The 24856-nt window shown below is 39.2% G+C and overlaps 3 protein-coding genes and 1 long non-coding RNA gene across 9 annotated transcripts; 2 read left to right on the forward strand and 2 right to left on the reverse strand.

Annotated features, from left to right (window-relative positions):
• Positions 1–3151: 3151 nt before the first annotated feature.
• On the reverse strand, positions 3152–14396 carry LOC135622865 (histidinol dehydrogenase, chloroplastic-like). 5 transcript variants are annotated; one of them, XM_065125135.1, is made up of 17 exons: positions 14268–14341; positions 14138–14190; positions 9444–9581; positions 9069–9190; positions 8938–8990; positions 8751–8823; positions 8071–8172; positions 7880–7981; positions 7695–7766; positions 7567–7629; positions 7442–7483; positions 6758–6817; positions 5436–5546; positions 4732–4902; positions 4216–4306; positions 3722–4010; positions 3152–3606 (listed from the first exon to the last, which is right to left on the reverse strand). In XM_065125135.1, the coding sequence occupies exons 3-16, from the start codon at positions 9565–9567 to the stop codon at positions 3736–3738; spliced, it is 1461 nt and encodes a 486-aa protein (XP_064981207.1). In that variant the 5' UTR covers positions 9568–9581; positions 14138–14190; positions 14268–14341; the 3' UTR covers positions 3152–3606; positions 3722–3735. The 5 variants fall into 5 exon arrangements, with proteins under 5 accessions (XP_064981207.1, XP_064981206.1, XP_064981209.1 ...); XM_065125134.1 differs by lacking the exon at positions 14138–14190 and having other exon boundaries at positions 14268–14396; XM_065125137.1 differs by lacking the exon at positions 14138–14190 and having other exon boundaries at positions 9444–9529; positions 14268–14347.
• A 470-nt stretch (positions 14397–14866) lies between these two features.
• Positions 14867–16205, forward strand: LOC135622872 (uncharacterized). The gene is made up of 3 exons (XR_010491186.1): positions 14867–15054; positions 15126–15196; positions 15740–16205. It is a non-coding gene; the product is annotated as an uncharacterized LOC135622872 (long non-coding RNA).
• Positions 16206–17672: 1467 nt separating this feature from the next.
• LOC135622869 (NAC domain-containing protein 21/22-like) lies at positions 17673–20535 on the forward strand. Of its 2 annotated transcripts, none has more exons than XM_065125150.1 (3): positions 17673–18149; positions 18895–19211; positions 19961–20535. In XM_065125150.1, exons 1-3 carry the CDS (start codon positions 17801–17803, stop codon positions 20384–20386), a joined length of 1092 nt encoding a protein of 363 aa, XP_064981222.1. In that variant the 5' UTR covers positions 17673–17800; the 3' UTR covers positions 20387–20535. The 2 variants fall into 2 exon arrangements, with proteins under 2 accessions (XP_064981222.1, XP_064981223.1); XM_065125151.1 differs by having other exon boundaries at positions 17700–18149; positions 18940–19211.
• A 1521-nt stretch (positions 20536–22056) lies between these two features.
• LOC135622863 (cocosin 1-like) lies at positions 22057–23997 on the reverse strand. Its single transcript, XM_065125132.1, has 4 exons — positions 23565–23997; positions 23183–23451; positions 22634–23098; positions 22057–22544 (listed from the first exon to the last, which is right to left on the reverse strand). The coding sequence occupies exons 1-4, from the start codon at positions 23968–23970 to the stop codon at positions 22146–22148; spliced, it is 1539 nt and encodes a 512-aa protein (XP_064981204.1). The 5' UTR covers positions 23971–23997; the 3' UTR covers positions 22057–22145.
• Between the last annotated feature and the right edge of the window lie 859 nt (positions 23998–24856).

Below are 24856 nucleotides of genomic sequence, written 5' to 3' on the forward strand. Positions count from 1 at the left end.
GAAGTCTTACGACTTGCACTGATGGCAGTTGAGCCAGTAAAGTGATAGAAAATAATGTTTAGTATTGAGTTGAGTGTAGAATTAAATAAACTCATAATTATGAGGGGTTTATTTTGCAGCACTAAGTTAGGTTCTTTTTGAGGTGTAAGTATAAGCATTACTATATTGCTCAAGAGTGAGTGAGAAGAAAAAACAGAACTTTTCGTATGGTAAACTTTATAGGAACATAGATTGACAGTTGATAGTACAGATTAAGAGAGCATAGGTTGATCCTCCGTATATTCTGCACTGATCGGGATCTTATCTACTGGATTCCTCATAAGTTTTTAGTTGGTTTAAAATTTTATTATTATTCGACTTATCAATTATCCGATTAGATGAAAGTTAAGGAGGTTTGGGGCATGAGGGTTATATGTGGAGGTAAGCTGATATAAATTGTGTATAATTCTTGAGAAAAAAGGGAAGCAAGTTCTAGTAATTAAGAATGCTTTATTACACTTATACTTTATCTCCACTTTCAACAACTCGTGCAATCTCGTTGAGATGCCATCTTTTCTTTCTTGACATGAAAGATTCAAGTATATAGTCCACAGAAACGACAAAAGGTACAAGAACAATTCGATTACTTTGTGCAACATAGTGATGAAAAAAATTACTTTCCAGTTGATCCCAGGTGTACCTTAATAGATGCCGATATTATTCTAAATTTTGTTACATCTTGTATTCTTAAAAGAGATAATTTTAATCATATTTTTTCTTATTAATGTATCTAATAATATTTTTTGTATGGATTGTGAAGTTTTTGATATATGAGGTAAATAAATACATGGATTTTTGTGTTTTTCTTTTCAATAAATAAAGTACAGTTTTCAGGCCTAGTATTTCTACACAGCTCCAAGGAAGTAAATCTTTGACTTGGATTCATTTACTAATTAGTTAGATTTTCAAAATTTTGAAAAATTCTACACATTTCATACATAGATATTTTTTTGTTGGCCAAAGTAAATAAAATATAATTTAGGTAATAGTATGATAAAAATGGATGAGTATAATTAAGATGAATGAAAAATAAATTTCTACAAAGTAAATTTTATGATAAATTTTATTTTTATAAGGAGACATTGACGAAGATATTGTTCAAAGCTAGATAGTTAAAATAGAGGGAGACATCAGGCTTTTATGTGATCATCATGTGCCCCTGAGAATAAAAGAAAAATTTTGGAAGATATTTGTTAGGCTAGATATGGTCAAAGAGTGTCCATATGATCGAGAAGCAAAGGTGAAGTTACTGCAAGCTCGAGTACACAATGCTTGATTGTTTATAGCAGCAGGAGTTACTACTCCAGTTTCCTCTTTCTTGCTATTCCACAACTACACTACTGTGAGGTCATTCATGATTAGCCCTTGGCCCTTACTTTGCAATCCATCTCACATGTCTTGTCTCTTGCTTTGACAAAGTTTTCTTATAAATTTTTATGGGGGTTGCATGAAGGTCAGAACCTATAAAGTTATCTATCACTTTGAGCATGTTAATTGTGTAGGACTAGGATCTAAATTTTTCTGTTTTGATCGAGAGGAACTTCCCATTTAGACACTCTACTAACAAGCATAAACAGATCTAGTCATTTGACAATGTTTATTGCATACTCTCATGAATCTAGTATGGACAGATCCAGAAGCACCCATGCCTCTGGTTGTTTGAATACTGAATTGCTGTAGAGATGACACATGCCCCATATATAATGAATGACCATAAATTTTGAGTTGGCCATATTTCCTTTTACATATCCCTAGTTGGGTTTGATAGAAATAGACAAAACCAAAAATTAAGAGTAGCCCTTTCCTGCATGATGTTTAGCATTTGAACTTTTCCAAAAGTACCTCATAAACCTCCAGCGAGGATACTTATCGATGATGTTTTCTACATCCCTCTGTTCTATGAATGTTTGTGTAAGGTTTACAAGTAACCTGTTATTATTTCAGGTACACCATGCCTGGATTTAACATTTGTAAGGTTTACAAGTTTGTTTCTCTCTGACCTTTGGCATTTGTGCTGGTACATTAAACTTCTTTCACCTACCACTGGTCTACTTTTGCTGAAGGTTAGCACATCTTGTGATATATATATATATATTTGTATATATGCTTTTGTATTTTAACTTGATCATACATCTTCCAATCCGTGGCAACACAATACATTAGAATGACTTGCTCTGAGAGCTCAACATGATCTCATAAACCAAAGCTTTGTGGTGTTACCATGACCTTACACACAGCCACGGGCTAAGATGGAGGACAGTAGGCTATTGTGGTAACTCTTTTAGATTGGGTTGTTTGACCTTCAATCTGATACCCTTTTTCATTCAAGACTTTTTGTGTTTTCTTGTTAGTCATCATCAAATCTCCAAGAGCTCTCGAGCAGAAGAACATCTGTCTTATTTGGCTGTGTCCCACTTTTTCTTATCTTTGTTTTTTCTTCCCATCCAATAATTTTCTTGATCCTGTTGAAAGATTCATGGCAGGCTTCAGGAGTGGAGGATCTGGCTATCCAACATCTCAAATTAAATACTACTAGCTGTGGGCACAACCCTCTAACCAAATTTGACTAATTATGTCTATCTATCTCAATTAAATCCAATATCCAGAGCAAGAATTTTGTGGATTTCCTACATGAGTTCTTAGTCGATGATGTTTCTCTATAAACAAACCATAGACTCGAATCTTAAGCATGTGACAAATCACACATAAGATGTGCAGATTTGTCACATGCTTAAGATTAGTCTAAAGTAATAAACAAACCTCGAGTTTCTCATGAATTCATTGTTGTCCTGTATATCTTATAGGCACAACTCAGTACTTCTGGACCACTACTTTAAGGAGCTGGAACAACACTTTCAACAAATCATTCAAAAACTCTCCCTGACCCTTAAACGGAACCTTCACTGTCAACAACCAAGCAACCTGGGAAATCCTTAAACGCAAAGAGCGGTCACTAAACTTATTGTCCAACAAACAACCACTAGTACAGGAGTCCGGAGCAGAGTATGGGTTCAGAAGAGCTTAACTATGTCCTATTGACTGGCAAGAAGGGAAGAGAGCCTCATTCAGGTATCAAATAAATAGGGAAATCCTAAAATATGAAATGGAAGAATTGAGCAGTTCAAATATTACTTTAGACTAAAACAATCAACAATGTTGCATATCAAACAGAAAAAAGTTTCTTGCATATTAGAACAGTAACGTGAAAGGATGGCTTACGTAGCAAATACTGGTGGCGACGAGTTCTACAGCATGTCTGCTGCCACAATACGAACAGCAATACCCTATCCATTCTGGTTATTAGCTTGTCTTTTCCATTTGTTCGTTGATTGTGAACTTCAAAATGTTGCACAACAGTGAGAACACAACTTAATTAGGTTCTGCAAGCATAAACCGGATGATGAATGTATCTGAGGATGTAGTTATTGCACGTAAAAATGAGCCGACTGTTTTATGCACCCCCCACTTTGAGCTGCTTGTGGGCACTGAAGAAAGACCACCCCCAACAGCTTGGCCTTTTAGCAGATTATGAATGATGCAAACTGGTAAAGGTCTTCAAAAAACAACCTGCTCAGTTCAGAAATCCAAACATTGACCGAGATAAGTTGTGATTCAATGTACCAACTCAAAAAACTCAAATGGAGGAGCCTATGATATTATAAGTTCCCAGAGCATTTTGGACCTGCATTATGACAGCTAAGCAGGTAGGCCAGCTTCGATTTCCTGCAGCCGAAGGGTAACAGCTCTCTTGTGAGCCTCCAGCCCTTCGACTTCTGCCATCTTTGCTACATGCGGTCCAATGTTTTTGAGACCTTCCTCGGTTAAGGACTGTACAGTTATGTATTTGAGAAATGAGTTTAGTGACACCCCACTGTACATTCTTGCATATCCGTATGTGGGAAGGACATGGTTGGTGCCGCTAGCATAATCACCAACGCTCTCCGGTGTCCATTGTCCTAAAAAGACTGAGCCTGCAGTGATCCACAGAAGTTACTAGACAATTTTAGCAAAGAATTTATTGTCCTCAACAAATTTTAACTGTAAACGATGCTTTCCAACAGATGAGTTTCAATTGATTGGAGGACTGTGTGATAATACCAATATGCTCCAAAGAGAGTAATACAAAACTTCTTTCTCTAACATGTTGAAACAATGGTTATAACCATAACAAATTACCAGCATTCTCAATGAGACCCTCCCACCTTTCCGCATCCTTGACGTTGATGATCAAATGCTCAGGAGCATACAAGTTCGAGAAGGAAATTGCCTGCAAAATACAATGCTTTTTGGTTCTTTCACAAGCAAACAAAAGGAGCTAGAACTACACAATTTAGCAATCCAGTGTAAACTGATGCTTCTGCTGTAAATAAACCACAGCCCAGAGCATAGAGCACAATATTGTATACAGATCCAGCGGATTGCCAGGACTTTGGTATTAAGCTAAATATGCTCAGGCCCATATTTCCAATCACTTCAGATGATAAGGTCAATACTAATAGCTTCAATATAATACCAAACACTTCAGCAATGTCCTTGAAACTTCAACTGCACCTAGAAATAAGCCCATAGGCACTATGAAGTAGACTAGTTAACTTAATTTAGTATATATATGTCTTCGCATTAGTAATGGATTTAGAACCTCTAGTCTGGTTGAAACCATGTGGCATGCACAAGCAGGTATTCAGAACCAACCTCAACCATGTCTCTGGCAAACACAACAAAGCTATGACTCAGTGCTTTTGAAGCATACTCTCCTCTGGGAAGGCTAGCACATTGGTTGCTAACTTCAGCCTGGATAGCATCAATATCCACTCCATCTCCGGCAACGACAAGAACCACCTGACTATCTGGACCATGTTCTGCCTGTAAATTTAGTAGAGTACAAAAAGAAATAAGAACATCAAACCAAGAAAGTTTTAAATGTCAGTTTGATACCCATTTTGGAAACATATTGGACCATACAGTACCAGTAAACCAGGCTATTTATGGACCTATACAACCCAGAATCATTAAATAAAATAATAGATAAATGAATAACATATGTACTAGTATCAACCTAAGCGTTTTGATACCGGCAGTTGGTCAGGTTGGAAAATACTAGACGGCATATGCTAATCTGACTGATGCTTAAAACCTTGCAACTAAAGACCTACAGAGCATCAATTTGAAAAGTGAATTCATATAAATTTAATATATTTTTGGTTTGCTGGTCTTAGAATTGACTACATTCGTCAACGTCTTTGACTTGGGATTTTCTGGAGCCTTATTCCAGATAATAGATGCCCACTACCTAATTAGCTCGCATAAGAAAGTAACAACACAAGAAATAAAAAGAATATTCTCCATCAAACACATGCTAATCAATTGAGCAATACAAGTGCAAACAGAATAAAGACCTGAGATAGGAGATCTGCAGCTACATGAACAGGATTGGCATGATTGTCAGCAATGACCAGAACCTCTGAAGGGCCAGCAGGCATGTCAATGGAAACCATTGCTTCACTGTTCTGCAGGAAAAGAGAAGTCACCAAAAAGCATGTTAATCTCGGACCAACAAATTGGAAGGCTCTGCGGATCCACCGGAAACTGAAATATCGTAGCACCAAATCTCTGCTCTTATGATTAGGAGGATATGTCCAACCACAAATCTAAAGAACCATTTTAAGAGAAGAAACAACACGATATCTTGGGAAATCAAAATAGAAGCTACAACATTTTAAAAAAGTTTATCTAAATAGATTGAAAATAGAATCAGGAGAAGAAGACTATTACACAACAATTCTTACGTGTTCCATAATCAAATCCTTTCATTAACAGTGATAGTATGATGCTGCCAGGTTCTTAGTCAGGGCTAGTTTTAGCAATTTAGATTAAGAAAAAAATAGTTTTATTTAAAATCCATGTTAAATACAACTAATAGATGATATTTTGATTGTATCCAGGAGTCAAAATGATGTCAAATCTATAAAAAGTAGATGACAAGCATTAGTGTTACAATAGGACTTCTAAAATGAGAAAAAGTTGGGTAGTAATAAGAATTCTGTTACAGTTGACAAAAATTTACAATATGGTTCTAGTGGTTCTTTGTCCACAAAATGTCAGCCCTCAGTTAGAAAGAGTCCTTAAGGATTCAAAATATTGAAAAAAAGGATCTAGCTGAAGAAAACAATGAAGATTTCTAGTGGTGATTTTATTTCTTAACTTCTACAACTATGTATAAGTGTGTGTGTGTGTGTGTATATATATATATATATATATATATATATATATATATATATATATGTTCTATCTTGACTTGTTACCTAAAATTTATTTTTTCTGCTGATGAGATCAACCATATAGCAGGCTTTTCTTTCCATTTGACATGTACATATGATGCTAAAGATGATGGTTGTTCCTAGTTCCTACGCATCTTTCTCATCTATATTCTGTTCTCTTTCCATAGTTAAATCTTGTTCTATCTCGGCTTGTTACTAAAAGGTACTTTTTCTGCTGATAAAATTAAACATATAGCAGGCTTTTCTTCCCATTTGACCAAGACTAGTTCTCTACTTATTCTAATTGGGCCCTGATCTCCGTGGTTTATCTCTGGACAGAGTCGTCATAGTGCAAGCAAATACAACCTAAAGATTGTAAAATTAAAAGAGGAAAAATGTGGAACCAAGGACAGAGAGTAAAGAATTAAAGCATAAGGGAAGCTAAGGAATCAGAACCATACCTGGAGAATCATTTTTGCAGCAGTAACATATTGATTTCCTGGGCCAAAAATTTTTTCAACCTGCAAGAAACCATTAAAGGTTCAGATATTAAGTATATGGCCAGTCAATTGTAACCAACACTGAAATTGAGTTGAAGCAGATGATCAACGTCAAATAAGGAGATTTTGATGGATAGTTATGGCACCATCAACAGGGAGATTATAAACCATCAAAAGACGATGACGTACATTTAAGCACATTTGATATCATTTATGCATGGTAGAATAAGTACTAACGGCTGTCTTTTGTTTCATTCAAAACCAGACATTTGGATTTGGAGTAATTGCAGATGATGGTTAGATAATGGAAGGCCCCACAACAAAGTTTTTATTCAAAATGAAAAGAAGCTCACAATGACCGAAAGAGATACTGGAAAATGAGCTCATTAAGAAATATTTATGCATTGTGCACCTAACAAATACAAAGAATGCAACAAGAAGTGTTTGCTCTTTGATGCAAAAAAGTACTCACATGGAAGATTACAGAATAATAGAAGATAAGCTGCAATAACATAAGCCCAGTAATCCTAGAATTTACAGTCACTAATTTTACAAGACAACCAGCTGCTTTTGGTATATTTTCCTCAAACATATAAAAGAAAATAATTCATAAAGTAACCCCCACTACATACTGGAATTTTGTACCTTTGGGCAAGATGGAGTTCCCCAAGCCATTGCTGAGACTGCCTGAAGATATAACAGATAGAAATTAGTCAAAGCACAAGAAAAGCCATTTGCAGAGCAAAAAAGGGTGCTCAAAATCCTTGAACCTGAGCTCCCCCAGCTTTTAGAATGTGAGTTACACCGGCTTTCTTGGCACAATAAAGTACTTCCTGCAGCAAAAATAACGAATTCAACTTCATCTCAATGTGGGGCCAAGGTTCTTGTAGAAGGCTACCTTGCAAATGCTACCATCACGACTTGGCGGAGTTGCAAGAACAATAGTTTTGCACCCGGCAATAAGTGCGGGCTGGTGCACGGAAGAAATCAAAAGTCAACCATATCTGTTCACCATCATGCATCAAAACTCAACAATACCATGACTGAACCGCCACAGCCATCCCTAGGAATAGATGAGCATACCACTGAAAGCATGAGAGCAGTTGAGGGTAAGACTGCAGTACCCCCTGGAACATAAAGCCCTACAGCGCCGATGCACCTTGCTATCCTTTTGCACCGAACTCCCTATGCATAATCATTACATCCAAAACCAGTTAATGAGAGCAAGAAATACTTGGTGACAAAATAAAGAATACTACAAGTCATTTGCTTACTGTCATATTCTCAATATCCTTCTCAGGAACCCTTTGAGCATCATGAAATGCATAAATATTGGCATATGCCACATCAAATGCTTTCCTTACAGCTGGATCAAGCTTAACAATCACACAACAATACACAAACATTAACATGTATTGGTTGAACCAAGTACAAATAGATGACAACAAAAATACAAGTTTTCTTTAACTAAAGATATGACTAATACAACCACATTGCTAATGAGAGCAATTTCCCACAACGTTTTACAAAGTCTGATATTGACATGGTCTCTAATAAAAAAGATCCTGAAATCTCTTAAGAAACTTAATGGCACAATAACAGATAACTAACCACAATGATTATGCTAAAGCCCTTGAACTGATAACATCTAGACCAAATGTATCATAAAAGGTAACTGAGAAAATGCAACATAACAGTTATGAAACATATTTGAATTGAAAAGACTTTTATCAATTTGGAAATAACCTGAAAGAAAAACCCTGGTAGCAATGATCACCTGCCCTAAAGTTGATAAGTGATAGACACAACCAAAAATGTCAAATGCATACTTGTTCAAAAATAGTAATACAGCAACTAAATTTGAAGACAAAATTTATCATTCTACGGTCAGCTCAAAAAGAAGAATTCACAGCATGTTATAATTCTCATTGGATTACTGTTAAAACCAGCCTACCTCTGGAACCGGAAGATCAGAAACAAGCTCAACTACTTTGTCAAGTACAACTTTGTCAAATTTTGCCGTATAACTGGGTCAAGAAAAGAAAAAGAGATTTTGGACTTCTGAACAACTGATAACTTCATTAGTTGTTCAAATGAAAAATTCTCTACAATATTTAGAAGCATATGTAGGAATCACTGACTCTATTACTGCAGCATCTCCTCTGCACCGTACATCATCCACGATTGGGTTTACCTACCCATAAAAAGTGCAATATAATTGTCATAGTAGCTTTACCACTTAAAGGTCCAACAAATTCATTATCAAACTTACCACACTAAAAATGGATGAGAAATCAATACGAGGGCGAGCCTTGAGAGAATCAACCTCAGTATGAGTAAGCTCAGAAAGCTTATAAGATTTCATTGCACTCCTAACAATTCGACCTTTCAATCCTGTATGATCACCAATTGTCAATGTCAGAGGCACTGCATAACTTATAAAAGACAAGTACATAATGTGATCATTTTACTTAAATTCTTGCTTCACAGCCTCATTTCACTAAAATGCAGAAATTGTTTAAATATTAAAAAATCCAAGTTATTCTTAAAGGTTTTAACAAATCAAAGAAATATGTCAGTAACCACGAGCAAAAAACTTTCCTACTGATAGAAACTGAGAATTCATAAAAACAGGAGGTACAAGTACCTTTAGGCAAATAGCATATGTTATATCTTGATAAATTAAGAGCACAAAGTCCCAGGGAATGGTCAATGGTACGAGTGCCAACAAATCTGTTAGTCCTTGGAAAAGTTAAAATTGTACTGTCCATTAGACACCTTTATCCTGCAAATGATGGTAAAATGACAATATAGAAAAACAAATTACAAAAACCATAGCCCTAGTTTTACAGAACAGGTAAAAAAAATTACTTTAACTAGAGTATAAAAGAAAAGCACACAGCATAACTGTCATATTCAAATTAATCTCATATTGCAATTACTCTACCAAGAAGATGAGCCCATCTGCAAATAATCTAAAAGGGAACACTAACTAAATATATCTGCATATTAAGCACGCCTTCATATCTAGAACCTGATAATATGGAATCAGCAAATTAAAGGTAGTCCCTTATGATCACTGTCCGTCATGGGCAATCACGAAGGATCCATAACTATGTCAGATGAAGCTTAAGTGCATAAAAAAAATGAAATGTGCAACCCAATACGTAAGGCTCCGGCTAATACAGGGACTGTGGGGGATCAATATAAATCTAAATTGCAAAGAAACAACCTTATCATGATACTAAGGTTCATCTTCTAATAGTGTGGTTCAGTGCACAGAGCTCCTGCCAATTTAGGTTCTCAAGAAGATCATCTTACCCTAGTGAGCAAGTTTACGTCACTCGAGCCTTTGGTCTTAGAAATTCACCATCAATTAAAGGTCCTAATTCATTGTCATTAGAAATGTTGTTGCAGCTCTATCCAAGGGTTTAAATAGGCGCCCGAGCGCTCGGGTGAGGTGAGGCCCGAGCGCCTCAAGCCTCGATCATGCAGCACGCTTCAATGAAGCGCCGCCTAGGCACTCGCTTGAACCCAGGCACCAGACACCTCAAGCAAGCGCCTGGTTGAAACAAAGTAACCGAATTAGAATATTATGTCTGGTTCAGTTGAACAGTAAATTACTTGGTTCGATTAAACTAAGCTACATAATGTTACTAAACTTACGCACGCAAACCCCCATCCGTCGCCCCCCCGTCCCACTCCCCCACATAACCTTGAGCCATAAACCCTACTTCGTGCGTAGTAGCCACCTCCTCCGCCGCTGCACAGGACCGATGCTTCCTCTATCGCCGAAGGACAAATCCGAAGGCCTAGCTTTCATGTGCAATTCCCTCCGCAGCCGCTGCTTTCATGTGCAGCTCCTTCCATCGTCGAGGGAGAGGACCGTAGCTTCCTCTGCCCACGACGTCACCGTCTGCAACATCCACTGCCATCGTCCATAGCTTCCTTCGTCACTGCCATCACCGTCATTCAAAAGTTCCTCCATCACCTCCATCCTCTCCTTTCCCACTTTTCATCGTCGGTATCTTTTCTCTCCTTTAACTACTGTTAACAGTTTATTAAATATTGTTAACAGTAGATTGTTAAGCACTGTTATCATATAATAGTCCTTATTTAGATTTTAGCACTACTAATCTCTATTTATTTAGAACTGTTATTAGGGTTTTAGGATTAATGACAAGTGTACAAAGCAATTCAAAAGATTCATCAAAAATTCAAGAAAGGATCCTGCTTAGAAATATAATTATCTAAAGGAACCTTTCAATTTAATGTCATATTTATATTTATATAATCATATTTGTCAATTATATATATTTTTTTTTAATGTTTTAGAGCCCCTTGCTTTGCTTGGGTTTAGGAGAGCGCCTAGCGCCTCAAGCATTTTTAGACCTTGACGCCTTTTAGCACCTAGCACTTTTCAAGTCACTAGCTCTATCATTAATCATTTGCAAACTACAAACTATCAGTTTTCCACAAATCTAGCAAGTGACAATAGTTGGTAGACTAGTTTGAGAGGGATAATGTGGCAAACAAAAAAAGATCAAAAGGGATAAATGCTTTTTAGTGAGCGATTGGTAGTTCGTAAATGACCGATGAAAAATTGTATCCATCGAGCCCACAAAGCAGCCAACAAACTTGCAGTGTTTATGATAGTTCTATGAGACTCATCCTTTTGCCTTTGGCCTAGCTGTGATGAGAAATTGCCATGGACGGATCAGAAACAGCCATTCACCATAAATCGCCAACATGTGCTAAACAGCATGCAGGTGGCAAAAGATGGCATATCTAACAACCAAGGTAGCAATGATGCTTAGAGGTCATGAAGATGTGAATATGGGCTAGGATTTTGGGTAGATAAGCATCTGGGACAATGGAGGGAAGAGGATAGCTCACAGGTTAAGTGCATTGTGAACACAAACTCATTCTTTAAAGTTGAACCCATTAAATACAGCATCAAATCCATTTAAGCCTCATCGTATTGACTTTCTAGAATAATTAACTCGAGCTGGTCCAGCTACTCTGATGATATAAAAACAAATCTATGATAGTGGTTTCCCTGACATAACTTTGAGGACATGTCGGTCATGATAGCCATTCTCTTACCCAAAGCAGTATATCATAGAGCAATTGCCATTATTGACATACTAGAACTCTTTAGAAAGTAGACAGTCAGACTTGAATATAAATAATTAGTGTACTTAGGGTGGATGCACAAGTTTAACTCCATACTATATACTCTTGAAACATCCAAATCCAATGTAGGAAAACTACAACTTTTTTACATCCACTTGATACAAATCTTGTGGAGTGCATCAATATTGTAGAGAGTTAAACAAATTTCCTATGTTTGTGATAAAAGGGCACCACATAAATTCTTTCAAATAAGAGAGCATTTTGTGACATGATCTTTAAGAGAGAGTATCTGATCGATAAACACAAGTGACGATATAATATTGCGAGGATGATCAAGAGCAACTCCCTAATGCAATTATAAAACTGAAACAACTCTTAATCTTCTAAATATGCAATCTTGATAAGAAAAGTCAAGAAGAAGAGGTTTAAATCAAGGTTCGTCGTACCGTACCGTACCGACATTTCGACCCGAGCTCGGTACGGTATGGTACCGGTGTACCGACCGGTACACCAGGACGTACCGAGCGGTCCACCCTGGTGTACCGAACAATTTTATTTTATTTTCATTACTGTGGCACTACTACAATATAGCACTGTAGCGGTACGAGGCGGTCCGCGTACTGGTATGTACCGCCCGTACCGGGCGGTACCATTCGGTACTGCATACCTTGGTTTAAATTTCGTCAACTAGGGAAACGAGAAGGCTGTTGTTGAGTATTTGATCATTTCCGAAGAGGAAATGAGCAAAATTACATCAAGAAATGTTCACCAAACGTAATGATCGAACTAGGAGAGCATTTCAATTAGTTTCTTGATGATAAGTTGGTGAGGATGGCAATTCATGCAGTTTAGGTTGGGTTAAGCCGGTTTCCAGGCTAACAAAAGTCTACAGAATTTAAAGCCGATCAGGCATAAGTGTGATGGGTGAGGGTGTGAGGAGGAGGAGAAGAACAAAAAAGTAAAAAATAAAAAGGAAGGAGTGTGAGGATGAGTACTGGACTGTCATGGACAAAGTTGTAAATGAGGTGTTTGATGTAATACTCATATATGTCCGTGTCTTTCGATTTTTGTTCATGCTTTGCACAGCATATAGAGGGCTTGTAGTAGGCTTAATAACCTTATTTTGTTTGGTCTGTAGTGGACCATCTTGGACTTTTTGTTGCGCGACCGTTCAGAGCTTGCGAAGCCTATATTCGTAATTTGTATTTGCTATCATGTGTTTGTTGAAATGGTTGCTTGTGGATATTGAATAAAATATTTTCTCTAACTCATCTTCTCTTTTATAGGCCCTTAAGTGATCATAGGAGGTTTTGGGGAGGTTGACCATTCGCGGACAAACACGCAAGGGTGTCGCACGACGTAGGCAAAACCAGCTAAGTCTGTGACAGTGGTATTAGAACAGGACAAGCACACTTAAAAATATTTGGCATATAAACGTGGGGGATTTTAACCTTTAGAAATCTTTAAAGTATATTTGGAGTATTGGGTTTTCAGGTGGTACAACTTTGATCACCAACTCTGATCTTTTAAGTATGTCTATGTTAGGCTGTTTAATGTAGATGTTCTAAAAAACACATTGGTCTCCTTGATTGTATATGTTTTTCCGTATCTACCAGCCATAAATTGATTGGACACACCAGCATGATCTGGTTAGTGTAATGATTCTGGTTTTTACTGATCTTCTATCTGAATTATACAGGCTGGAGATATGCTTGTGGAGATCAGCAGTGGATGATCATGCCACAATAAAATGAATTAGCTGCAATGTATTCAGAATCATGGCTTGTGCGGAAGGTAACTGAAGCATGTTTATGAAGATTCAGCTTAAATTATGAATCACAGTAGCCTATGTATTCCCTGTTACACAGTTTGATCAGTGTTGGCATTCAGTATCACTGCAGAATGTGTTTGCTTTTAACATACTATTGTTACATTTAGTGTTGATCTGAATTTTAACCTACAAAATAGAAGTGATGAATTGTTCTCCTCGTGATCAATCGAGAATTGCAATCCTGTTCACTTTCGCTAGCACTTTTTGATACATCTAAAGACTGGTGTGACGAGTTACGTGTTTGCAGTATGGTATTGGTACATTGCGAGCATCTAATTATTTCTGTACTCGAGCTATTGTGACAGTTAAGATCGGCATTGAAGTACAAAGGTAAAATTTAGTGACAAAACTAGTATCCAAAAATTTGATTTCACCAAAAGGCTGCCTCTCTTTTGTTACGGTTATTCGGCAGGTTGGTAGCAGGAAACTGTACGCGAAAAAAGGAATCAGGCGGAAGAACTGACGCAGAAAGGAAAGGTTGAAGTGCAGAACGAAAATTCGCACCTTCGCTCTCATTGTCGAGGTGACGCTCTCGAACCTTCTCCGATCTCCGAACCCTCTCTCTCGCGCTTCGAGCCGCTGCGCTCTTCGGAATAAGAATAGGGAGGCTTTCGTCGGGTATTTATGGAGCTCACGGCTTCAGAAACCCTAATCGAGGATAACAATTGGGTCATGGCTCGAATTGGGCCCGACCCATCTACGTGCCTCGACTTGTTATACCCGATGACCTATTTGCTAATGTTGCTGTTTCTCTTGTGCCCAAATCAATCAGTTCTTAGGATTCATTCAAGATGTTGATGTATTTTCTTCCTCCTGAGGAAATTTTTGGTATGTATGTCATATCATATTATGTCTGCCACTTGCATTCCATGTATGTTTGAATTGCTAGAATAACATAACACCATGGCCTTCGTGTGAATTTTTTGAGTTGCTATGGTCGTCGATTTGGTGGTTCTGTTGAGAACGTGCTCCTTTTCTTGACATACATGATGGTCCTTTTAAAGGACATATATAATTATATATTACCACAAGCTTGCACCCAGAAATACAAATAAATTGCATGGTGGCATTGGACGCTGAGACTGGCCATATAACATAATTACAGGTGCAGTTCCGTCGACAACATAGGAGTAGATGGCAAGCTAGATGATGAAGAATGGGTCATAACTCATAGCGCCTCATTAATTTTATGCCATGAAATGTGTTTGTGATAGATACTATTTCTGTTCTCATTACGATTTAGTAGTCAAGTATGCCAACCGTCGTAGCTCTCTGCCAAGATCAGAATATTGTAAGATTTTTTCTATGTTTGCTTTCTAGTAATACTTCAAAATAATGTGAAACTCAAGTCCTTCATGTCAGGTTGTAGCTAAGCTTGTGGGCTGCTGCTATTATAGGGACGTGGTGCAATCTCCTCACTGTCGTTTATGTCGGTGAGAAACTATTCCTTTCTTTAACTGCTTCAAGACATTAATTTTGTCTCATTTGTTTTGTCTGGTTTTTTGTATTTCATGTATGATGATGTAGGGAAATGCTTATTCAGTAATAAGAAAAATAAGAAACATATGAATTTTGGTTTTCTACTGCATATAATATGTGAGGATACTCATTTTCAGTTTTTTAATATATAAAATAAATCATTGACTTAAAATACTGATTGAGCCGTATGTATCAATCGGTGTTTACCGGTTTGACGAAATGTCCATTGATTTCTAACTTTCTAGTATATCATTCAATGATGTCGATATAATCCCTGTGTTCCGATACTATACCAGTCTTCTATGATAAATAAATCATTTATCTAAACAAATTGGAATACAGTGAAAATATACAACCATTGATGTTCTACAATGAGTAATTCTATGAGCAAAATTGTTCACAAGAATTGCCGAAGAAGCAGATTAAACAGAAACAATTTAACTAAATGAAGAAAGCTTGTTATATCCTTAATGCTATATAGTGTCTAATTGGTGCAGGATTTGTTTGCTCTCAGACGCTGCCAATACTGTATGAGAAATGTGAAGATCAAATTGATAGACTTTCTATATAACCTCCTCGGGCAGTTCCAGAATCACTATAGCAAGCTGGATGTGAGTGTGCTGAGTAAACTATCGAAGGGAAATCCCAGATCAAAGAAGAATGACTAGAGTCCATCCTTCTTTGGTTCATCTTGTCTTTTATTGTGTGATCGACATGCTGTATTGCTGTCAAATAAAGATGAAAACCTCCGCCACTATTGTGAACACAACAGCAGCAATTCTGTGCATAGTCTTTTTGCCACTGAATGCAGGTTTCTGATATCCCAACTGGTTGTCAAGCAATTATGCAAACAGAGCATGATGTTCTTTAGGTCAATTCCGATGCATTCTAAATGTTTCTTTGAGCATTCTTTGTTGATGCTTAATCTCAATGATCAAAGTTTGGAGGTTTTTGGTTTCTAAATTAATACTCTTTTTTATCATAAAAACCAGCACTGCCCTCTGCTTGCCTGTGATCTGACAAAAGCCTTAACAAACACAATGCTGCACTGCATTGATTCTCCCAAAACTTTTCAGCATGCTGAAGCATTTTAGTGGCACAGCCAGGCAAATGAATATAACCAATTTCACAGGTAATCTGCATAGTGAAAGTTAGCATGGACTGTTTCCTCTGTTCATGCATTCTCCAGAGCCCACAAGTCCAAGATTTGAACACATGCAGATGATAGTAGCAAATTTTCTATACACAAGCAAATAGCAAGAAACATGGAAGGAGATCTTCTATGTTACGGTCATTATTGCTTTCTGCTCCATTTTCAGAGCTGCATTCAAGTGAAAGAGTTCTTGAAGTAGCAATTCTGAAAGATCTGCTTGCTTGACTTGGCAGGCCACCTGCTCCAACCCTCCATTCAAACTTGAAACTGGTTGTTTGATTGTTGTTGCAGCATTAGATAAATGACTGGATCAAGTCAGTAAAGTATAAACTGAGTGAATATGATTAGTTCAATGCACCTGTAGATGTCAATGTTCATCACCATGAAAAATCCATAGCAATTGACTAGGCCTTTGTCTCTCTTTAAATGGAAACTGTGATCCCAATAGAGTTCTTATTTAAAGTCACAACTTGGGTTTGATGAGAGTGACTCTTATGTCCAGTTACCGATCACTTTTCTTCACAGCTAATGGATGATATTGAAGACCAGATTCTATCTAATCCATTGAAGAACTTTTGAACTTTGACTTGTGTACCATGTTCAACACATCTACTATGTTTTCTTTGTGAAAATTTGAAGTTGAACCCTTATTTAAATTTAAATTATATCTGTCATCTGTGCATTTCAACTTTTTGCAATGTGTGGCTATTCCTAAATCATCTTTTAGTCTGAAAAATAATTTATACTAATCAATTTGGATGTCTCAATAGAGACGAAAATAATAATCGAAAGGAAAGTAACCGACCACCGTACATTACGCAACGGGACGTGACATCTAATGGCGGATGGCTTGTCGTCTCCTTTCTCGACGTATGTTGAGTTGTGTGTGGCATGAGTTGCTCGCCTGACGAGATGCATCAGACTTGTCTTTCGCTGTTTCCATGGCGTTCTTGGCCGAGTGGGATTGGCAACACTACCATCTCGACTTCGTGCATGACAACAACGGAGCTTTCAGACTGATGGCAGAAAGGACAGGCGGCTGTGGCTGTGGCTGTGGACATTACTCACACTGTCTACGAGAACCCTCTTCACCTCAAACCTTATCCCTCGGTATGTGGATCCTGATGAGGTAGACACTGTTCTTGCTGTCTTCCAGATTGATACTGGTTATAAATGCAGTGATCTGAAACTCGACACTGAGCATCAAAGACTGCAAACTGTTTAGGTTCATCTTCATCTGCTTCGATTGGTGGATGAGATGTGACCATGATGCCATACTTCCTTGCAGATAAATCTTTCTTACTCGACTTAGCAAGAAGAATGACTCGAGAACAAATCTGCATGTCGCCATCAACGTCAACAAGCAACGTGGGAAGGATGATAGGAGCGGGAAAAAGAATGTGGCATGATTCATCCCCTCTCCCTGCAACCTCCAATCTATGCCATGCTATTGCTCCCCTTTAAAGTTGACTTGGCGAACCTATTCATACAACACCTAAGCCCCCCCCTAGCCTTAATACATCCCATCCCATCCTTGCTTCCAATCTGTGGCTTGGCGGCTCTCATGAACGCCACCATGAGCATGTTGAGCATGGTGGAGGCGAAGCTGCCTCCAGGTTTCAGGTTCCACCCGAGGGACGACGAGCTCGTCTGCGACTACCTCGCCGCGAAGGCCGCCGGAGGCAGCACCGAGAGCAGTTCCATGATGATGGTGGATGTTGATCTCAACAAGTGTGACCCATGGGATCTTCCTGGTATGATTTCTTTCCCCCGTATAACATCATTTGCTGGTGTAGCATAGTGTTGTTTCCGCTTGATTTCACATGAACCAGCTGGTGTTTGTTCTTGAAAGCGCACAGTTTGATCCATCAAAAAGCATTCTGTAGACAATATTGAGTTTGCTGCACCCTGCCATGGTTGCCATATCCTTTAATTCGTATGATTTCTGAGAACATACAGAAATTTTTGTGTGCTTCCTTTCGTTTTTACTTCTACTAATCCCAGAAGAAGGTACATTTCTTGTTTTATGTCTTTCTTATCTCTTCAGCTCAATCTCCATGCTTCCCCTTTCTGGCTTTCCCAACAGTGGAAAATATGCTTCTGCCAAACTTGGCCACTTTCTAACCTCTTCATGTGTTCTGTTCCTGCATGATTGACTGCCAGAATTCCGTGGATTGTATTCCTGCTGCCCATGTCTATCTGAAATGAACCAAAATCCAGAAGGAGAACTTTTTAGCCTCCTCAAGCCAAAGATTATTGCTTGTCATCTTCTCTAATGTCATGTTGCTGAAGAGTTCATCACTCTGGTTTTAAGCAATCTCTATCATGGAGTTAGGTTCATTTCCGATGCCAAAGAAGCCATGGAGTGCTTGCCTTGTCTCTCTCTATCTCCATCAAACTTGAGACAACTTCATCTTGCATCAAAGTCCATCAGATCATTTTTCTCTGCCAAACAATACCAAGATTCTGATAGATTTGATGATAAACTTATGAAACCAGTGAACCGTTCAGTTTCCACTGAAGTAGATTGTTTCCGTGGATCAGCTGCTGCATGTGTTGGGGGCAACGAGTGGTACCTCTTCAGCCTTCGAGATCTGAAGTACGCGACCGGGCAGCGGACCAACCGGGCGACCATGTCAGGCTACTGGAAGGCCACAGGGAAGGATAAACCAGTGACCCGAAAAGGATTGCTGGTTGGGATGAGGAAGACTTTGGTGTTCTATCAAGGGAGAGCTCCCAAGGGGAAGAAGACAAAGTGGGTCATGCATGAATTCCGCATGGAAGGATCTGATGGTGCTCCGAAGTTGCCTTTCAAGGTAGCCTTGTGATCTCAATTCTCATAGATCACAGACTGAGAAGAAGATCATCTTTTTTGCTGCATACTCTGTTCTATTATCACTATCTTTTCTTACCTTTTTTCTTATATTGGATCACAGAGCCACGAGCAGGTTTAAGGCTTACATTAGAGCTTTGTTGGAAGATCTGCAAGGAACTTAAATTCTTGACCACATAAATCCAGATGCATAAGTACATAAATTTAAAGACAACATGGTAAAAGTTGTTAATTTAGATTAAATCATAAATCTCTATCCAGAGATAGAACTATTTATGAAACTTGTTTAACTGTGGACACAGTGAGGTCCGATAAAAGTGGGATGATTCAGAAAAGGAACAGTGATAACACTTCAACTGCAGACAGAAGATATCTTGATAGATTAGTGGAGTTAAAGAACAGCTAGTGCTTATACATGACAATTTATAGCAGGCTATATCCTGGATAAAGTTCTTTTTTATGTATATGTCATTTTCCTTCCATGAGATAGACTCTTGAAAACTTCTTCAAGCAATTGCTGTATCCTTATTTGACTATATATTTGATTGATTTTGTATGTATAAAAAATATCTCAACTCCTATACAGTGATCTTTAACCTAATGTGTGAATGCTAAGTAGTCATCTCAATCACTCAACTGTCATAATAATAATTAATTCAAAGTACTTGTCCTGATGTTTCTGCTAATCCTCTCATCACAAGGACAGTGACACTTATTTCTTTGTGCATGCAGTCAGACTGGGCCCTGTGTAGAGTCTTCTGCAACAACAGAAGGATCTCCACCATGCCAAGCATGGAGTCAAGCCATGAAAACTCAGGTTCACAGTCCCTCTCAGCTCTAATGGACAACTGCATCACCTTTGACCAAACCCCTTTCTACTCAGAGGGTTTTGAGCAGGTGCCCTGCTTCTCCAGCCTATCTCCAAGCTATGTATCCCAGTGCCAAGACTTTGTCCTAACAAAATGCTTAGCTCAAACCGGTGGTTTGCCTGAGTTGAACTCTGGATTGAACCAGCTCACTGGTGACAGAAGGGACTCGAGAACAGTTCTGAACCACCTCATCAAGTTTGAGGGTGATCCAAAGGGAAAGGTGGTGCCACAAGGGGGTTTTGAGGATTACTCAACACACAATCGTCTGCCATCAACTTGGAATCCTTGAGGCTTGGTGAGGTCGGTGGGCAACTAGAACAGAAGATACCACCTACTTGTAGTCACTCATTAAAGTTGTCTACATGTATAGTTTGGTGACTGACTGTATTCATAGACACTGCATAATCTTCTATCTCCTATTATGAGATTTTATTATTATTTTTTGGGTGGACAAGTTTAATGGGCATTTCAGAAAAAGACTAATGTTGAAGGATAATATCTGGAGGGTAATGGAAACTGCACCCAATATCAGATGCTGTCTTGTTCTTGATTCTACATCACATGCTCTGTAGATCTGTTTAAGTTGTCTTCTCATGTAAAATTTAGTGTGATCAATTATGCTTGATTGCAGAATTCAAACTGCACATCAAGAACTGTGCATCTTAAATATTCCCCTCGCTATTGCAGAAAACACAACTGGATCTGGTCATTGCTTGTGCCATTGGCAGTGTCAAGTATTGCCAAGTTAGTAGATTCTAATCTTCAGACTAGTTCATAGTACCAGTCATATCAAGTATATTGTGGAAGTGATTGGTGGAACCTTTCATTTAATCTATTTCTCATTAGTTTATAGCTTAGCTATTCAATATTAATGTTTGATCTGAGATCAGAAATGCTGACATTAAAGCCACAGATAAGCTGGTCCTCCTTCATCAATCCATTTGTTTACAGTTAAACCATCAACTACAAGCTCAGATGTTGTAGGTTGATATGTTGAACAGGTGACACCCACATCCTACTTGTCTCATTTTAAATGGACTGAGATCACTCAAAGCAGCTGCAGGCCAACTTCTTCTGTAGGCAATAAAAAACACCACAACTAACATCTAAATCTCTTTTTTTTCTGAAGATTGACCATAAAATAGTTTATAGCAATGATGAAGAAGGTACCAATCATGGAAGAAAATTCCACAGCTTTCCCTTGAATCAAAATGATGATAAGGTTGCTTCTCTTCCGTGGGACACGCCACCATGCCTACTAATATACTCTGTGCGTATGATGACATCAGAGTTTCCATGTCAGCAGCTACAACCAAAACAAGGCATACTGTGATGCAACAGATCTGCTAATTGTATCATTCAGCGGCAACAACGAAGAACCAACTTAGCTTTTTCTACGGAACGATGGGTGTTCAGCGCAGCGCAAAGGGAGGGAAAATCCCGCCGTTCACGGGGCCATGCACGGATCTTAATGCCACTAACTGTCCAAATCATGATGCCGCCAAAGAAGCGCCGACTGCTATTGGTCGATGATGATGGCCAGAGAATGGGTCCCTTTAACTGACCAATCCTGTTATGCCATTCTGTTGTATCGAGAAAGGCAACTTCATAATGTCCCTTTATCTTTATATTTATTTCTAAAATAATTATTTTCTCATAGCTATGAAAGTTAACTATGAAATAGTATACTAATCATGTAATAATGGGTGGTGGGAAATCTATCATATGACGTAGTCACATTCGAGTTTTATTTTTTTCCTAATAATAATTTTCCACCCAATTATATCTAGTTAATAAAGTTAATTACACCCATAGCAGTATAATAATCATACGATAATGGGGTGATGGAGTAATTGACTAACGAATGCATTGGTCTCATAGTGGAAAAAAGAAACACGCAAAGAAGAAAGCTCCAAACATGAAACGTTGTTTATTTGTGTTGTGAGCTGATACGACACATATCTAATGCATCATCTTGTTGCCCACAACTTTTATTCACTTCAAACTAGTCATTACGTTATTCGCCTCTAGCCACACTCTTCATTACGTTACACCGAAGTTCTGATCGCTTCCCTCTCGATCTTGGAAGCGAAGAGGGCCAGTTCATTTCCACGGTTAAACTTTAGCTGCATGGCCTCTTCTCTAGAGATGCGGTATGAGTTCATCAACACCTCCACCGGCATGCCACGGAAAGCCGATGTCTTCCCCACGAAATGGTTGACTATGGCATTGTCGTTGGTCTTGATGGAGACCCATTCGAAGCTCTCGCGTTGTGCCTGAATCGTCACCGCATAGTACTGCGGAACTACCAGTAGTTGACCCTGACGCAGCTCGCCATTGAATACGGTTTGGCCTCGGTGTCCCACCACCTGCACCCGGCTGTATCCCCTCAAGGCGTACATTATGCTGTGAGCCTTGACATTCCAATGTGGCGACACTATGGCATTCTGCAAGCACACATAATCATCATATGTAATCAAAATTTTCGAGATCATAGATGGAAGGTCGATGCTCATAGATATCTGTTTTATCATACCGGGCGGAGAAGTGCCCTCACGGCACTCATTTGAACGAATCTCAGAATTGGGAGCTTCTGGCTGTTGAGGGTGGTGATCCTTCCAGCGCGCGGATTGAAGTAGTCAGCACGCAAGGGGTCTCCAATGTTCTGCCTTATCTTCATGGTGCAGAAAGCCTCTAATATATTAGATTGACATCCCCTTCCCTCTTGGCATTCTTGTCTCACCTCTCTTTCTCGTACCAGCTGCTCACTCTTCCGTGATGCTTGTAGCACCTGAAGCCCACTCGTGACAAGGACTATCTCACCCCTCCTGTCGTCGGGATTCTGGATTTTTCTCACCAATTCCCTATCGACACCGAGCGCCTCTGCCAGTGGATCGAGCTCAAAACCGCTGAGCAGGTTGTTCCCCTTTATCTGCTGTAATCTCACTTCTATTTGGGAACCTTGCTCGACTAGTCTCTCCCTCCCAGCAAGTAGAAATTCCTAGCATCATATATTTCTCAATTAAATTACCTTGAAAACTGTGTTGCGTCAGAAAATTAGATGGATGGATTCATTAAGGCTCACCCTATGCTGGCGATCCAATTGATTGGCGCTGCTGCTTGTGTCGAAGGTGGTAATCGCGACGACAGCTACTTCGCCATTGTTGTAGCCCCAGTAAGAAACTCCGGCGGGCAACGCGATGATGTCTCCCTCACGGACGTAGTGGATCCTCTGGTGCTCGTCTCGGAACCTCTGACATCCGCCTGCCGTCTGCTCCCATTGTTGTTCGGTTTGCTGGAAGGATTGGAACGTCTCTGGGCAACCGGGGAACACTGTTCCAATGATTCCCCTTCCTGCATCCACCATGGACCATCGTGGAGCTTTTACAGAAAATATATCCTTATAACTAATGCCATGGAATGGAACCAATATCTTCCAAGAGCACGATGAACGTGCATGAACGAACCTTGCATGATGTAGACGAGGCGTGGTGCACTGGAAAAGGATGGCAGGAGAAGGCCTCTCGGTTGGATGGTATGACGACATGCAGCCACGCCCACACACTGGAGCTGCTCATTGTACTGGTAAAAATACTCTGTGTAGCCAGCTTCCGAGGGCACACGTCGGGTGAGCTCAAGGGTGCTTAGCTTCTCGATTTTGCATTGGCTCACGCGGCTGTAGCGATGCACATTCATCCATGGTTCACCGGCTCCCTGCTGGCCGAGGCCAAGCTGGGCTCGAGAGATGTGGCAGAAGAGGAACAAGCAAAGAGAGAAAGAGAGGAGAATGGAGGTGGAGGTGGCCATGGCTTCGTGTTCTGCAGAAGGAACGGGGAGAGAGTGGTGAAGGGGAGTGCAGAAGTGGGAGGGCATTTATAATGGGTTCCTTTAGAGGGTTGTATGGAGTTTGGTTGGGAGGTCACGAGGCTTCGCATGGGTTCTCGTGTCGCCGCATGCAAACGACTGGTTTGAAAGGGAAGCACAGATGCTTGGGTTTGGTAGGAAGGGGACGATTTCGGTTGAGAGGCCAACTGCATGCTGCGAAGAAAATGTGCAGCAGAGATATCTTACTTGGTTTCCAAAATGTGGAAATGATTAGTGGAACCTTTCATTTAATCTATTTCTCATTAGTTTATCGCTTAGCTATTCAATATTAATGTTTGATCTGAGATCAGAAATGCTGTCATTAAAGCCACACATAAGCTGGTCCTCCTTCAACAATTCATTTGTTTACAGTTAAACCATCTACTACAAGCTCAGATGTTGTAGGTTGATATGTCGAACAGGTGACACCCAATGAAGGTTATAACCATTCTTTTGATGTGATGCCAATAAGATTATAACCATTCTTTTGATGTGATGCCAATAAGATTATAACCTACACAATGAAGGTTAGTTATAATCTTATTGGCATGAGAGGGACTGAGCCTGAGAGGGACTCCGGTGTCCATTGTCCTAAAAAGACTGAGCCTGCAGTGATCCACAGAAGTTACTAGACAATTTTAGCAAAGAATTTATTGTCCTCAACAAATTTTAACTGTAAACGATGCTTTCCAACAGATGAGTTTCAATTGATTGGAGGACTGTGTGATAATACCAATATGCTCCAAAGAGAGTAATACAGAACTTCTTTCTCTAACATGTTGAAACAATGGTTATAACCATAACAAATTACCAGCATTCTCAATGAGACCCTCCCACCTTTCCGCATCCTCGACGTTGATGATCAAATGCTCAGGAGCATATAAGTTCGAGAAGG

This window comes from Musa acuminata, chromosome BXJ2-9 (genome assembly GCF_036884655.1).
Source record: "Musa acuminata AAA Group cultivar baxijiao chromosome BXJ2-9, Cavendish_Baxijiao_AAA, whole genome shotgun sequence".
Lineage (NCBI taxonomy): Eukaryota > Viridiplantae > Streptophyta > Magnoliopsida > Zingiberales > Musaceae > Musa > Musa acuminata.